This window comes from Chiloscyllium punctatum, chromosome 31 (assembly GCF_047496795.1).
Source record: "Chiloscyllium punctatum isolate Juve2018m chromosome 31, sChiPun1.3, whole genome shotgun sequence".
Classification (NCBI taxonomy): Eukaryota; Metazoa; Chordata; class Chondrichthyes; order Orectolobiformes; family Hemiscylliidae; genus Chiloscyllium; species Chiloscyllium punctatum.
This window is the reverse complement of record NC_092769.1, coordinates 71,809,143-71,826,093: the sequence shown is the minus strand read 5'-3', so window position 1 is coordinate 71,826,093 and position 16,951 is coordinate 71,809,143. Positions and strand designations below refer to the sequence as shown.

Here is a 16,951-nt window from a genome sequence, read left to right as displayed (position 1 = left end):
CAAGAAATCATGTTTTAGGAACATAGGAACAGAAGTAGCCATTCATTCCCTCTAGCCTGTTCCTCCATTCAGTGAAATCATAGTTGATCTGTTGCCTAACTCCAAACACCGGCCTTTGGCTCATATCCCTTCATACCTTTGCTTAACAAGAGTGTGTCTATCTCAGATTTAAAATTAACAACTGATCTCGCATTAACTGCCATTTGTGGGAGAGAGTTCAGACCTCTGTCACCTTCTGTGTGGCTATATATTTTGGAAAGCAGCGAACAGCCTTGTTCAACTGTTGTCATATTACTTAGAGAACATTACATGCTATTATAAGGTTGGTCAAGAGGAGTTTAACTTAAAACCAGTTTGGGATAAGAGATTAAACCCCAAGAACTGTCTTCCTCTTCATTATTTTGGGTTTCAGATACTGCTACAAATTAGTGCACTTTCACAGCTGGCACTCAAAAGTGTTCGTTCTGTTGCTAAGTGCATTGCGTTAATTAAATCTGTTGAAACTTTTATCATTAGTTGGGAAGTCTTAAACAATCCAACAGTTACCATTGTATTTTCATCTGCCACGCACCTAGTTATACAGATTAAAGATGACCAAGTAATTTAAAATTAGACACCACCGATAGTTTATTTGACAGTTGGGGTATATGAATAGGAAGGGTTTGGGGGGATATGGGTCAGGTGCTGGCAGATTGGACTAGACTGGGTTGCAATATCTGGTCGGCATGGACGAGTTGGACTGAAGGGTCTGTTTCTGTGCTGTACATCTCTAAACCTCTATGACTAAATACAGTGTGTAATTTCTAGAACAAATTATCCTGAGTTAATTTCTAATCTGTGCTGCTTTTCATTTGAGTGCTGAAATTTACCTTGGAAATCTGCTGTCACTTCAGTATGCAAGCATTTTTTGTTTTGTCTGCATAACTCCATATATAGCTACTCATTGCAGTTTTTTTTTTATGAGCCATAAGTTAATTTGTTTGAGCACATATTCCAGTGAAAGTTCAGTTGCATTTAGTTGGGCTGTTGGAGGATTTGGCTAGTATCATGCTTGCAATCGGAGTCAATTGGATTGTGTAGACTAGTTCAGTGAGGCAGAGGAGGGTATTGGTGGAGGGGGACTGGATGGGTCTGTTGGGGAAGAAGCAGAAAGCCTGAAGGCCATCCTTGTGAGATTTTGGACATTTACACTAATTTGGCGAGGCGGAGGAGGGTACACATCCATACTGCACAAGGATGGCCTTCAGGCCCTCAGCATTTTCCTCAACAAGCCTATCCACTCCCCCTTGATCAATACCCTCCTTCGCCTTGCCAAACTAGCCCTCACCCTTAATATCTTTTCCTTTAACTCTTCCCATTTCCTCCAAATGCAGGGGGTGGCCATGCGCACTTGTATGAACCCTAGCTATGCTGAAAAAGTGTTGCTGGAAAAGCGCAGCAGGTCAGGCAGCAGCCAAGGAGCAGGAGAATCGATGTTTCGGGCATGAGCCCTTCTTCAGGAATGAGGAAAGTGTGTCCAGCAGGCTAAGAAAAAGGTAGGGAGGAGGGACTTGGGGGAGGGGCGTTGGAAATGCGATAGGTGGAAGGAGATCAAGGTCGGAGTGGGGGTGGGGGCGGAGAGGTCAGGAAGAAGATTTCAGGTTAGGAAGGCGGTGCTGAGTTCGAGGGATTTGACTGAGACAAGGTGGGGGGAGGGGAAATGAGGAAACTGGAGAAATCTGAGTTCATCCCTTGTGGTTGGAGGGTTCCTAGGCGGAAGATGAGGCGTTCTTCCTCCAACCGTTGTGTTGCTATGGTCTGGCGATGGAGGAGTCCAAGGACCTGCATGTCCTTGGTGGAGTGGGAGGGGGAGTTGAAGTGTTCAGCTATGGGGTGGTTGGGTTGGTTGGTCCGGGTGTCCCAGAGGTGTTCTCTGAAACGTTCCGCAAGTAGGCGGCCTGTCTCCCCAATATAGAGGAGGTAACATCGGGTGCAGCGGATGCAATAAATGATGTGTGTGGAGGTGCAGGTGAATTTGTGGCAGATATGGAAGGATCTCTTGGGGCCTTGGAGGGAAGTAAGGGGGGAGGTGTGGGCGCACGTTTTGCATTTCTTGCGGTTGCAGGGAAAGGTGCCGGGAGTGGAGGTTGGGTTGGTGGGGGGTGTGGACCTGACGAGGGAGTCACGGAGGGAGTGGTCTTTTCGGAACGCTGATAGGGGAGAGGAGGGAAATATATCCCCTGGTGGTGGGGTCCGTTTGGAGGTGGCAGAAATGACGGCGGATGATACGCTGCATATGGAGGTTGGTGGGGTGGTAGGTGAGGACCAGTGGGGTTCTGTTCTGGTGGCGGTTGGAGGGGCGGGGCTCAAAGGCGGAGGAGCGGGAAGTGGAAGAGATGCGGTGAAGGGCATCTTTGATCACGTCTGGGGGGATATTGCGGTCTTTGAAGAAGGAGGCCATTTGGGCTGTACGGTATTGAAACTGGTCCTCCTGGGAGCAGATGCGGCGAAGACGAAGGAATTGGGAATATGGGATGGCGTTTTTACAGGGGGCAGGGTGGGAGGAGGTGTAGTCTAGGTAGCTGTGGGAGTCGGTCGGTTTATAGTAAATGTCCGTGTTGTTTCGGTTGCCCGAGATAGAAATGGAAAGGTCTAGGAAGTGGAGGGAGGAGTCTGAGACGGTCCAGGTGAATTTGGGGTGGAAGGTGTTGGTAAAGTGGATGAATTGTTCAACCTTTTCGTGGGAGCACGAGGCAGCGCCGATACAGTCATCGATGTCGTGGAGGAAAAGGTGGGGGTGGTGCCAGTGTAGCTGCGGAAGATGGACTGTTCCACATATCCTACGAAGAGGCACTTATCCTACGAACCCTAGCTATGCCTGCCTCTTTGTCGACTACATTGAACAGCCCTTCTTCAATAACTACATAGGTACTGTGCCCCAACTCTTCCGCTGTTACATCAATGAATGTAACTTCACCCACAACTTCCACCCAGCCCTTAAATTCACTTGGTCTGTCTTGGACACCTTCCTCTCCTTTCTTGACCTCTCCATTTCCATCTCCAGCAATAGTCTCTAGATGGACCTTTATAAACCCACAGACTCTCATAACTACCTGGACTATACCTCCTCCCAGCCAGTATCCTGCAATAACTCCATTCCCAATATCTCCGCCTCCTCTACGTCTGCTCGGATGAGGAGACATTCCACTCCCAAGCATGCCAGCTGTCCACCTATTTTGAACAATGTGTTTTTCCCCACTCTGTCATCCAGACAGTCCTCCAGCGCACCTCCTCCATTCCCCTCTCCAAATGCAATAAAGATAGGGTTCCCCTTGTCCTCATCTACCATCCCATCAGTCTCTGCATCCAATGTATTATCCTTAAACACTTCTGGGTGGTAAAAACAATGACTGCAGATGCTGGAAACCAGATTCTAGATTAGTGGTGCTGGAAGAGCACAGCAGTTCAGGCAGCATCCAAGAAGCTACTTGGATGCTGCCTGAACTGCTATGCTCTTCCAGCACCACTAATCCTTAAACACTTCTGCCAACTCCAATTAGACTCCACTACCAAAAACATCTTCCCCTCCTACCCTTCTCCCTTCTCTGCCTTCTGCAAGGACCTTTCCCTTTGCCAATCCTTGGTTTGCGCCACTCTCCCCACGAATCCCCCTGAACCTCCCAGGTACCTATCCCTGCAACCGTGAAAGATGCAAAACCTGCTGGCATGCCACCCCCCTCACCTTCATACAGGGCCCCAAACAATCCTTCTAGTTGAGACAGAGGTTGACCTACCTTGTCTCCAACCTAGTTTACTGTAACCGGTGCTCTCGATATGGTCTTCTCTACATCGGTGAGACCAAACATAAACTCATGGCAAGTTTCGCCGGGCCACAGGGACTGACCTGACTTCCCAGTCACCGCCCATTTAATTCCCCTTCCCACTCCCTTTGTGACAGGCCATTCTTGACGTCCTTCATTGCCACAGCGAATCAGACTGCACATTGGAAGAACAACACCTCATCTTCCGCCTGGGCAGCCTACAGTCTGGAGGACCCAATGTTGAGTTCTCCAATTTCAAATAAGCTCCCTTACCATGAAACCGACTCCCTTTCCAGCCCTCCCCTCCCCCTCCCTTCCATTCTTTTGATCGACCCTTCCACCTATCAACCGGATTCATTCCTCCCATCGCACAACTAGGTCGTACTCTCCACCTGTGTTCACCTGTCCCTAGGAGAAAGTGAGAACTGCAGATGCTGGAGATTGGAGATGAAAAGTGTGGTGCTGTAAAAACTGCAGGTTAGGCAGCATTCGAGGAGCAGGAGAGTTGACGTTTCGGGCATAAACCCTTCATTGGGAACGTGAGGTCTGGGGGGAAATTGAGAGATAAATAGGAGGGTAGGGGTGATTGGGGGGGGTGGGTTAGAGCTGGGAAGGCAATAGGTTGATGCAAGTAGGGAGTGATAGTGATAGATCAGAGGGGAGGGTGGAGTGGATAGGTGGGCAGGAAGTTGGACAATTCAAGAGGGTGGTGCCGAGCTGGAGGGTTGGATCTGGGATGAGGTGGGGTGAGGGGAGGTTAGGAAATTAGTGAAATCGATGTTTATGCGATGTAGTTGAAGGGTCCCAAGGCGGAAGATGAGGTGTTCTTCCTTCGGTCATTAGGAGGCTGGATTTGGCAGTGGAGGCAGCCCAGGACTTGCATGTCCTTGGCAGAGTGGAAGGGGAAGTTGAAGTGGTCGGCCACAGGGTGGTGTGATTGTTTGGTGCGTGCATTCCAGAGATGTTCCCAGAAATGTTCTGCGAGTTGGCATCCTGTCTCCCCAAAGTAGAGGAGACTACATCGAGAACAACAGACGCAGTAGATGAGGTGTTTGGATGTGCAGGAAAGTCTCTGCCGGATGTGAAAAGGTCCTATGGGGCCTTGGACGGAGGTGAATGGGTAGCTGTGGCCGTCGGTTTTACACCTCTTGCAGTGGCAAGGAAAAATGCCAGGTGTGAAGGGTGATTTGGTGAGGGGCGTGGACCTAACAAGGGAGTCATGGAGGGAAAGGTCTCTGTGGAATGCAGATGGGAGTGGGGAGGGAAATATCCCTCTGGTGGGGTCTGATTATAGGTGGCAGAAATGGTGGAGGATAATGCGCTGTATCTGGAAATTAGTCAGGTGGAAGGTGAGCACCAGGGGAATTCTATCCCTACTAGGGTTTTTTTTAGATTAGATTAGATTACTTACAGTGTGGAAACAGGCCCTTCGGCCCAACAAGTCCACACCGCCCCACCAAAGCGTAACCCACCCATACCCCTACATCTACATCTACCCCTTACCTAACACTACGGGCAATTTAGCATGACCAATTCACCTGACCTGCACATCTTTGGACTGTGGGAGGAAACCGGAGCACCCGGAGGAAACCCACGCAGACACGGGGAGAACGTGCAAACTCCACACAGTCAGTCGCCTGAGGTGGGAATTGAACCCGGGTCTCTGGTGCTGTGAGGCAGCAGTGCTAACCACTGTGCCACCGTGCCACCCACTGTGGTTCTGTCCACAGGTTCTATCACCTATCCCTACCTCACCACCCTGCCCCCTCACGACCCAACCACCCCCCCCGCCCCGACCACTATCTGCAGCTCCCCTTACACTCACCCCCAGTCCAGAAGAAGGGTTGCCCCAAACTGTTGACTTCTGCACCTCCTGATGTTGCCCGGCTTGCTGTATTCTTCCAACCTCCTGTTTGTCTACCTTGGACCAACATCTGAAGTTTGTTTTTGTCTCTGAAAATACTTTGAGCCTAGATGCTGCTCAAGTTTGTATATCACAGCTGGATAATGTACTCAAGCTTCATGTCAGTTACCTACAAATTTAAGTACTGCCACATTTGATGCACTTCTGTTTGCTATCATTCTTATTTTCAAAATCTACTTGAATGGAACAAGCCTAATAAACTGCTACCATTTTAAGAAAAAGCAATTCGGAAATCTGACTGGGGTTGAATGCTTTTGGAAAGAAGACCTATTTTAAGAGTGGAAAACATCACAAGGCATCAGGCAGACTAAGCAAAAGGCTGATGAAAATATTTTCATACAACAGAATCATCCAGAAATTGCGTTACTGAGGAAGTTCACTGATGGAATGGATTTGGCCAGAGGGAGTATCATTCAGGAAATTTGGTGATGAACTGGCTTGGCCAGAAGGTTTATCACTCATGTGGTATCACTTATGGGCTGTCTCAGCCAAACTGATCGTCAACGAAGAGGCTTGACATTTAATTGGCTTGCCCAGGGGATTTATCACTCAGTAACTTCATTGGTAGCCTAATTTAGCTAGATCATATGTCCCTCAGGAGCCTTGCCAACAAACTGGCTTTTGATTCCTTATTTTCCCTTTCTTTTAGGTCTTTTTTTAAATCTTCAAGCAAAACAAACAAAAGGTCCAGTGACTTAATTCAGCTCTTTAATGTGAGTTGATAGTGTTCAACATTGTAACAATGAAATTTACCTTTCATAATTGTGAGAATGCAGGAACTGGAAATACCTGTGACAAAGGTTGAGCACTAAATTCGAATTATAGAATTTTACAGCTCAGTAGGAGGCCACTTGATTGTGTCTGTATCGGTTCCAGTTTCTTAATAATTAACCTGAAGTGAAAGGAATTAGGTTCTGACCTCACATCTGTGGCCTTTGTTCGAACTGAAATGGACTAATTTTAAGGACCAGAGGTGCAATGAAATTAACTTAAGGACATTGCCAATTCCTAGTGTGCATGGACCCATGGCACAAACCTGAGCATTATTCAAGAGTCTTCCTACTGAGTGAGAAATATTATATGACTGCAGTATCCTTGAGAGGTTTGGGATGTGGCACATCATGGAGCGTTGAGGAAGCTTAACTATGTATCTAAACTGCTCTGTACCTATTCTGGAACGATTGATGTGGACACTGTGGAGAACATTTTGCTGTGTATCTAACCCTGTGCCGTACTGTCCCTTGAGGGTGTTTAATGTGGACAGTATGGAGGGAGTTTCACTTAGCAACCCTGTGTTGACCCTGTCTTGGGATTGTCTCATGGGAACAGTGTAGAGAGACCTTTTTTCTGGATCTAACCCAGTGTTGTACCTGAGCTAGGTTCATTTAATAAGGACAGCCAAGAGGGAACTGACAAAATGACAAAACCATTTTTTTTAAAAAAGCAAAGAATTGCAGATGTCTGAAATCAAAAATAAAACAGAAGTTGCTGGAAAAACTCAGGTTTGGCAGCATCTGTGGAGAGAAAGCAAAGTTAAAGTTTCGGGTCCAGTGACGCTTCTTCAGAATAAAACCATTCTGACAAGACCATTCACCTGTCAACAATCACTTGCTAGCATGGCTCTCGTTTTGACACTGAAGGTGGTTTTTACCAGAAATTGCTGTGGATTGAAGGTCTGGATTTTATTATCTTAATCCAAGGACTTGCACTCATATATGAATGTTCATTATCCTTCATTGAAGCTGAACAGCGAAGAGTTCTGTTGTCTGTTCACAGCAAATGGCCAAGAAAAATGTCTTCCTTGATGGATACCCTGTTAAATTTGAAACTCTGCAGCCTAGTGCAAAGATCAGTGTTCATTTTCATATTGTGTAAACTTTGTAGGTCTCTAGTGTAGAGTCCATGATGGATGCATAGCGTGCAAAATGTTCGTTTGGCACATATGAGTCAAACATATAATTCACAGGCCACCCTTTGATATGTTTGACTTCCGTGGTAATGTATATGGATGTCATAGGGAAGCTCACAAACTTCTGTTTATTTTCATATTTTTTTATTACTAAACGAGATTGATGAAAATTATCTTTCCCTTTTTAACTTTTTCACTTCCATTATATCTCCCCTAACCATTTCTTTATTGTGAATAAAGCATAATTTTCAAGCTATTCATAATGAATTTATTCTCATCCATGGTGTCATTTTTAAATAAAAATCAATCTTGCACCTTTTCTTTGTGTCTGATAAATTTTCTGTGACCAGGTGCTGATATTTGGGCACACTTTTCCAAATATGGTCTAACTTGTATCTCATTACTAATTAGTTTTACTCAGTTGCATAGTATAATGGTAATTCAAATAATTTTCAGTGCAAATACCATTAATTCAAATCTTGTGATTCTTAAATCGTTGTTGGCTGACATGGACATGTGTAGAGACCTGAAATTCACTTCATAAAACTTATTTGAGAATTTTGGTTTGTATATAATGTACTCAGTTATTATCAGTCAAAGTTCAATTTTCCTTCAAGCCATGCTTTGAAACACTATAAGTACAGTTTGTGTCATACACTAATTTCTTTTATTTAGCCTGAAACTGCTGTCCACAGAGCTTCCAATACTGCAATTGTGTGATGTATCACGATTCTTGTTTTTCTTTCTTTTCCTTTCTGATGAAAGACTGTTGTAGTTTCTATAGTTTACTGAGCATCAGCTTCTGAAATCTGAAGAGAACACTGTCTTTCTACACAATGGTTTAAAATATACCTTTTGATTGCATTCACTGACACCCTATAGTATTCGGCTTTCTGGGTGTTGGGTATGTTAATTCTTAAGATTACAGTGGGGTATCCATTGGTGCAACTGGAAAATGCATTATGTATTTTTGAAATTGAGTCACACAGAAAACAAGAACCTAATGTCCTTTCTAATCCTGTGCTGAGACAGATACTCAGATGAGACAGCACTTGTGCTGCTTCAGTCAAGTTCAGCACCCTTGCACTGAGCAAGGGAAATTCAGTTACCCGGAGGACCACCTGGCATGACTGGGAAATGTGGATATTAGACATTGGCAGGTTTGGGTTCAGTCATGATGATATGGTCTGCTCGGGTTCATTATGTTGGGCTTATGCATGAACAAAACTCACTTAGATGAGATATCAGAGGATCCTTGCCCATTAAGTACCTGGAGTACCAATTTGGAAAAAAAAACACTGTGTAGTGAATTCTGACGCCGTTAACATTTTCCTGGTGTCCCAACTGGATTGTTCCTCTGATGGAAATCACAGCACTTTGTAATGTTATCAGAGTGGCATCAGTGTGGACACTCCCAAGGCCGTGCCTTAAAGAGTGATGCTATCTACAGGACATTTGGCCGCAGGCAGTTCTAAATTCAGCACAGGAACAGCTACTTAATTGTAAAAAAAAATCAACTGTTTCAACAGCCATCCTTCTCAGCTAAGTCCTTATCGTAGTGAAATAAAGATCAAAGTTAAGACTCTTAAAAAGCTTGCAAGTGGTGGAATCAGCCAAGCAGCATTCTTTTGCATTTCTGCTCTGGACAATATTTTGCAGATTATCATCATTTATTAAGCAGTAAATTTATACTTTTTAGTTACAAGGCTTGTTGTTATGTCAGTACTTGTGTTGTGCCTCCGTGGTGTTGGTCCATCCTGGAAACTACTTCAGGAGCTGAATGGGGTGATATGGATTAGATCTTTGCTGCCCACGATATCTAGCTCCCCTGGAAAACAGATAGCATGAAGGAAAAGTCAGGAAAGACCTTTTTCTTCTTTCCTCTGCATTATCAGCTGTGCTTCAATGTGTAATAGTTTTTCACCTGAGTCAGTAGGTAATTGGTTTAATTTCCTCGCCAGAGACCCTGAGCTCACAATGCAGGCTTGCACTCTAAATATAGTGCTGTGGGATATTGTGCATTTTATTGCCTGTCCCTAGTTTCCATAAAGATGGTGGTGGCAAGCTGTCTTCTTGAACCATTTCAATCTAGGTTTTAAACCAAGGTCATCTTGGGTTGATGTAAAAGATTCACTGCGCTATTTGAAGAACAGAAGAGTTCCACTAGCGTTTTGACCAATATTTATTGCCTAACCAGCTTCGTTGAAACAAACAATCTCGTTGTTGATCCGAAATTTTGTTCTGTATAAATTGGCCACGGTGTTCACCTGCTTCATAAAAGTACATAGTCTCTCAAAAGCAATGAATTGGTAATGAGTTGTATTAAAGTGCCCATAGGTTGTGAAGGGCACAATATAAATGCATGCACTTTCTTTGTCTTTCTGATGGTTCAGACAATATCTGCATTATGATACTTTGACATGCAGAGAAGCTGAAAGGTGTCAAGTTTAATGCATCGTCTGTAATCAGTAATTTGATCTTAATTGGTATGGTTGCTGAAGTGATTTGGTTGACTGCAACACCATTATCAGAATGGGAAAATTATTGCCAGTCAGTGGCTGCTATTGGAAAGTATTGGATTTTAGGGTTTAAGTTGAGTCATAAAACCCTCTCACCAGAGGTAAATGATCTGTGGATAATCTCAATAATGATTCATAATGTGAAGGGTGATACTTTGGGTCCAGCACATCTCAGTAAGGACAGAAGGGATTTTAAATAGCACCCCAATCTGGATATGCCAAAGTGCTTTACAGCTTCAGTTCAGTTCATTTTGAAATGTTGCAGCCAATTTGCACCAACAGCAAGCTACCACAGACAATGTAATGGGAAGCAGGGTATGTTTTAGCGGTGAAGTTTCCTTTGTTACTGTCTCAGGAAAGGTTTTTTTGTGAGTGAAATAAGAAAATAGTCAACTTTGGAGGCCAATATTGCATGCACATCTGTTGGCTATAGGGCAGCAAGAGGGAAGAGTTCATGAAATATATCATAGTGAAAAGAAATAATTTCCACTGTGATCAGAATTTTTTTCTTTTGAATTTGAACCAAAATCTGATGTTGCTTTTGAGAGTAAAACTAAGATTAATTGCAACAGCTATACTTTTGACTACATTTTGATACCTGGAATAAAACTGTACATGGGTACTAAATAGCAGCTCAGAATCTGTAACCTACAGTGTACATCAATGTCAGAGAATCATTAAAAGTTGGAATGTTGAGGCAACTCTTTTGAAAAGCACAGGTTCTTGGTTGTTAATTTTGAAATGGTTTGCATGACTGATTGACTTTCTGAAAGATGTGGCTGCCCCATTTAGATTAGAGGTAAAAACAATGACTGCAGATGCTGGAAACCAGATTCTGGATTAGTGGTGCTAGAAGAGCACAGCAGTTCAGGCAGCATCCAAGTAGCTTCGAAATCGACGTTTTGGGCAAAAGCCCTTCATCAGGAATAAAGGCAGTGAGCCTGAAGTGTGGAGAGATAAGCTAGAGGAGGGTGGGGGTGGGGAGAAAGTAGCATAGAGTACAATGGGTGAGTGGGGGAGGGGATGAAGGTGATAAGTCAAGGAGGAGAGGGTGGAGTGGATAGGTGGAAAAGAAGATAGGCAGGTAGGACAAGTCTGGACAAGGTCATGGGGACAGTTACTGAGCTGAAAGTTTAGAACTAGGGTGAGGTGGGGGAAGGGGAAATGAGGAAACTGTTGAAGTCCACATTGATGCCCTGGGGTTGAAGTGTTCCGAGGCGGAAGATGAAGCGTTCTCCACACCAGATGGCCTCCTTCTTTAGAGACCGCAATTTCCCTTCCCACGTGGTTAAAGATGCCCTCCAACGCATCTCGTCTACATCCCACACCTCCGCCCTCAGACCCCACCCCTCCAACCGTAACAAGAACAGAACGCCCCTGGTGCTCACCTTCCACCCTACCAGCCTTCGCATAAACCAAATCATCCGCCGACATTTCCGCCACCTCCAAACAGACCCCACTGCCAGGGATATATTTCCCTCCCCACCCCTTTCCGCCTTCCGCAAAGACCGTTCCCTCCGCGACTACCTGGTCAGGTCCACGCCCCCAAACAACCCACCCTCCAATCCTGGCACTTTCCCCTGCCACCGCAGGAACTGTAAAACCTGCGCCCACACCTCCTCCCTCACCCTCTATCCAAAACCCTAAAGGAGCCTTTCACACCCATCAAAATTTTACTTGCACATCCACTAATATCATTTATTGTATCCGTTGCTCCCGATGCAGTCTCCTTTACATTGGGGAGACTGGGCGCCTCCTAGCAGAGCGCTTTAGGGAACATCTCCAGGACGCCCGCACCAATCAACCACACTGCCCTGTGGCCCAACATTTCAACTCCCCCTCCCACTCTGCCGAGGACATGGAGGTCCTGGGCCTCCTTCACCACCGCTCCCTCACCACCAGACGCCTGGAGGAAGAACGCCTCATCTTCCCATTTAGATTAGAGCCATGTTGTTGCTGGAAGGTCTCCTGTATAACACTCCTCCAAGGCCAAAGTGCACCACATATTTTTTAATGTTCTATGGTCAGGATGTGGTTGTCATCTGCAAGGACAACATTTGTTGCTTTTCATTAAAACTCTGGAACAGTGGCTTACCAGATAACTTTGGAGAGCAGTCAAGAGTTAACCACATTGCTTAAGGTCTGGAGTCACATGTAGGCCACACTGGGTAATGCCAAAACATTTTTTTCAAGGACTCATAAACCAAGTAGGTTTTTAAAAAATGCTGATAGTTGTCACGGTCACCATTACTGAGATTAGCTTTCGACAACTACGTTCCAGAAGCTGGAATGGTGGATTTGAACCTGTCTCTCCAGAGTATTAGCTCACAGTGAATAGAGGCTGTAAAGATGAATGTGTAGGTTCCCAATGAATCAACCCTTTCCCATTCACCCTCAGTGGGCCAAATCTCTTTCCATTCATTCATATTGTACAGAATTTCTATAGTGTAATAGTCTTTTCTTTAATTGTACAGAATGCTGTTGCCAGCACAAAAGGCACCCTGATTATTCCTTGTACGCCAAGGAAAGTACAATGAAACTTGATGAAAACACTGAATCAGTTTCAGCTATGCTGTTGTGTTCAGTTCTGGGATCTGCAACTTCAGGACGGATGTGAAGTCTTTGGAGAAATTTCAGAAAAGCATTATGAGATTGGTACCAAGGATAAGATAGATTGGAAAACTGGGGCTGATTTTCTTGGAGAAGAGAAGCGAAGGTTGAGAGGTTATTTGTTCGAGGGTTCTGACCGGAGTAGGTAAATGGGTCATTTTGACTGAAAACCAGAGGGCACAATTTTAAGGTGATTGACAAATTAACAAAAGACAAATTTAAGTTTTTTTAGATGGAGTGAGTAGTTAACATTTGGAATGCATTACCTGAGAGTATAGTGGAGGCAATTTCAATTGAAGCTTTCTACAGGGAATTTGGAAAAGTCCAAATTTGGGTTTTGGGCTGATAAGTGGAAGGTAACATTACTTAGGGGTTACAATTGATCAAAACCTGAACTGGACAGTCCGCACAAACGCTGTGGCTACAATCACAGGAAGGACAAGGGTAGTGAATGCATTGGAGCACCACCACATGCAAGTTTCTCCCAAAGCCACACAACATGCTGACTTGGAAATATATCACTGTTCTTTCTCAGTTGATGTTGAAAATCTTAGAACTCCCTCTCTAATAGCATAATAGCACTTAGTGGGTGTATGTACATCATGTGGACTGCAGCAGCTCATAGAGCAATTCTCAGGAGTGATTAGGGATGGACGGTGAATGCTACCCTTAGCCAGAAGTGCCTACACCCTGTGAATAAATGAATAAAATAAAAGATAAGCTCCCAAGGTGATAAGATTTACAAACTCTGAAATAGAACTAATCAAGTTGCTGTTGCAGAGAGTTGTCGTGAATATGTTGAGCTGATGGTTACTGCGAAAAAGAGACCAATCTGTGATCCTGTATAATCAGTTCTGTTACCACCTGTAATACAGCACCACCTGTTCTATTTGCTGCTGTGTAAAATATATATTTGTTTTTATTTTATTCCTATTCTTCTTGTTCACATTGTGCAGTGTATTAAATTAATCATTCAGTAACACACAAATTTGATTGTGCTTGCATTATGGAAATTCTGTTCCAGCCATAATTTCAATTCTAGCAGAATATTTACTCGTAACTAACTGTCTGGTACCTTGTTGCTAATTGGCATTATTCACTATAGTAACGGAAGACCCAGGTTTATGTTTTAGTTTAGTGCTGCTTGTGATTTTTTTAAAAAGTCTGTTTTGCCACATCTGGTTTCTCATCTTTCTTGGAACGTTGAGGTTTATCTAATTGATAACACTGCTCTGCCAATCAGCTTTTGCACTATTCGGTTTATTACTTTGAACATGGAGGTGAGAGAGCTAGGTACCAAAAATATTAGAATAAAAACTGAAAATATCAGCATTTGAAATAGCGAAGATGGGTAATGTTTCAGCTAAGACCTTTCCCTAACTGAGTTCTGAGGGAAGGTCCGCACTCAAAATGCTAACCTGCAATTTCTCTTTCAAATGCTGATGGTACTGCAACATAATTTAGAATATTCTTTTCCTGTTTAAATTGTGGTGCTCCCTTACTTTTTATCCTTTTAAGTGCTTAATGGTGAGCATTTCCTTCTTTGTTGCAGATGAACGTGAAGCGGTGCAGAAGAAAACGTTCACCAAATGGGTAAATTCACACTTAGCAAGAGTGACCTCCCGTATCACGGACTTGTATACGGACCTGAGGGATGGGCGAATGCTGATTCGGTTGCTGGAGGTGCTGTCGGGTGAGCAGCTGGTCAGTATAAGCCTTTTGTTCTTTTTGTGGCAACCATCAGAACAATATTATAGTAGCTTTAGGCCAGCAATACTCACCAGCTTACACTTAGCACAGGCACAAGCTCAATCAAGTATGCTCAACACAGTAGAAGCTTAGTGAGTTGACTTGAGTTACAGGTCCATGAATGATCCATGAATTTTGATCATATTGTCAACAGCTGACCAGCCACTTCCCTGAAGGAAGAATTAAAGCTGCAACATCAATTGGTTGTTTCTTTCACTTGCTGTATGGATATTGAGATAACTTTACCTGATTTTAGTGGACGGAAAAATGAAACATCTATTTGTTTAACGTATCTTCAAGATAGCCAACAACAATAAAGCAAGTTGATACCATTCCAAGGCAAAGCAGCCTGCTTAATTGGCACCCTGTTCACCACATTAAATATTTAATCCCTTCACTGCCAATACACAATGCCAACTATATGAGCCAACTACAAGATCATGCAGCCTCCTTCAACAGCATCTTACAAACCTGTGACTCTCCTAGAAGGACAAGAGAATATCATCATTGGCAAGTTCCCCTCCAAGTCAAACACCATCCTGACTTGGAAATATGTCCCTGCTCCTTCATATTGCTGGGTCAGTTTGCTAGAACTCTGTTTCAAACAGCATTGTGGGGTGAATTCTTACACTTCAAAGACTGCAAATCACCTAACACCTTCTCAAGGGCAGCAAATGCTGGCTTAGCCAGTGACACCTACGTCCTATGAATAAATTTTTTAAAAACTTAATTCATTATCAATTAATTTGCTTTGAAATGTATTCACTGTTGTATTTACTCAAATATGAATGTCACCTAGAGCATAGTTGCATAACAAGCATTTAAAATAATGATCCATGGTCTGTTCCTTTATTTGGTACTGAATAGATTATTGGTCAGGACACAAGTGGAATTCCCTATTTCTCTTCAAGCAGTGTCTTGGGTTCTTTCTAATCTTGCCATCACATGTTAATGGAGTCTTGGCTTATGGTTTCACCTTGAAGGGTGACCCGATGCTAGTACCTATCAGTACTGCACTGGAGTGTCAGCCTGGATTGTGCTTGCAAATATAGTCAATGGTAAAGAGTTTGGAACCTACTATATCCAGATGAACATTTAAATCAACATCTGATTGACTGCTCAGCTGGTTTAGTATGTTAAAATCTGACCTAGCAAATCACACAATGACATTTTTCATTCATAAGAATATAGAAAGGAAAGGAAGGGAAGGTCATAGGTACCTTGAGTTGGCTCAGCAGTTTAATAAGATCATGGCTGAACTCAGCGTCAAATTCACCTTCCAGCCCTGTCCCCATATACCTCAATTCTGTTGACAGTTCAAATATCCGTGTATATTGTCACACGGTGGAGTTAAAGACCAGCAAATGAGTTACTCTACATCATTGGTATAATTCCTCCCTTGCCCATTGTTTGAAAATTCCAGACCAGCTTTAACAAGGATTACGGCTAAAATTGGAAGCCCACCCTTTCAGCTGGGGTGCAAAAATATCAAGGAGAGCTGGGACAAAGTAACAAATCACTGAGCTATGTGGTAAATAGAAGTGTCTGAGCTGAGCCCATTTCTTCATTTCTTCTTAACAGCAAATTTATTTGTTACTGATATTATCATTGTTAATGTCTGTTAAAAATATCAGAAGCAAGCATACTTCTCAGCGCAAGGTACATCCCAACTATCTAACCCCTGAGTAAAGACTTCTGCAGACCACCCCAAGTGATTCAGAATAGATGCTCAATTAAGTTGAATTACATTGTGTATTTGGATTTTTGTTTTGGCAGTAGCTGCATGCAACAAGTGAGGGATTAGAAAGTTTTGCAAATTGCGTTATGCAGCTGTTTGTTTTTATTGTAAGCATAGTCTTTATCAGCTATTATCATCAGTATCCTTCCATCTAACATTTTGGGCTTGCAATAAATTAGATCTGTTGGGAATGATATAGTTTCTTACAGTGCAAATGTTACAGAGATCAGTGGGAAGCAGTGTCATAGAGGCATAGAGATGTACAGCATGGAAACAGACCCTTTGATCCAACTCGTCCATGCGATCAGATATTCCAACCCAATCTACTCCCATCTGCCAGCACCCGGCCCATTTCCCTCCAAACCCTTCCTATTCATATACCCATTCAAATGCCTCTTAAATGTTGCAATTGTACCAGCCTCCACCACTTCTTCTGGCAGCTCATTCCATACTTGTATCACTCTCTGTGTGAAAAAGTTGTCCCTTAGGTCTCTTTTATATCTTTCCCCTCTCACCCTAAACCTATGCCCTCTAGTTCTGGACTCCCCGAGCCCAGGGAAAGGACTTTGTCTATGTATCCTATCCATGCCCCTCATAATTTTGTATACCTCTATAAGGTCACCCCTCAGCCTCCGACGCTCCAGGGAAAACAGCCCCAGCCTGTTCAGCCTCTCCCTATAGCTCAAATCCTCCAACCCTGGC

General features: G+C 43.7%; 1 protein-coding gene across 10 annotated transcripts in view; it reads left to right on the top strand.

Moving 5' to 3' along the window:
- Window positions 1–16,951, top strand: part of LOC140457050 (spectrin beta chain, non-erythrocytic 1-like) — a 300,358-nt gene that overhangs the window by 198,724 nt on the left and 84,683 nt on the right. For all 10 annotated transcript variants that reach the window (XM_072550997.1, XM_072550996.1, XM_072551001.1 and 7 more), the window contains one exon: window positions 14,315–14,466. In XM_072550997.1, coding sequence (XP_072407098.1) covers window positions 14,315–14,466 — 152 coding nt within the window. The remainder of the gene's footprint in view (window positions 1–14,314; window positions 14,467–16,951) is intronic.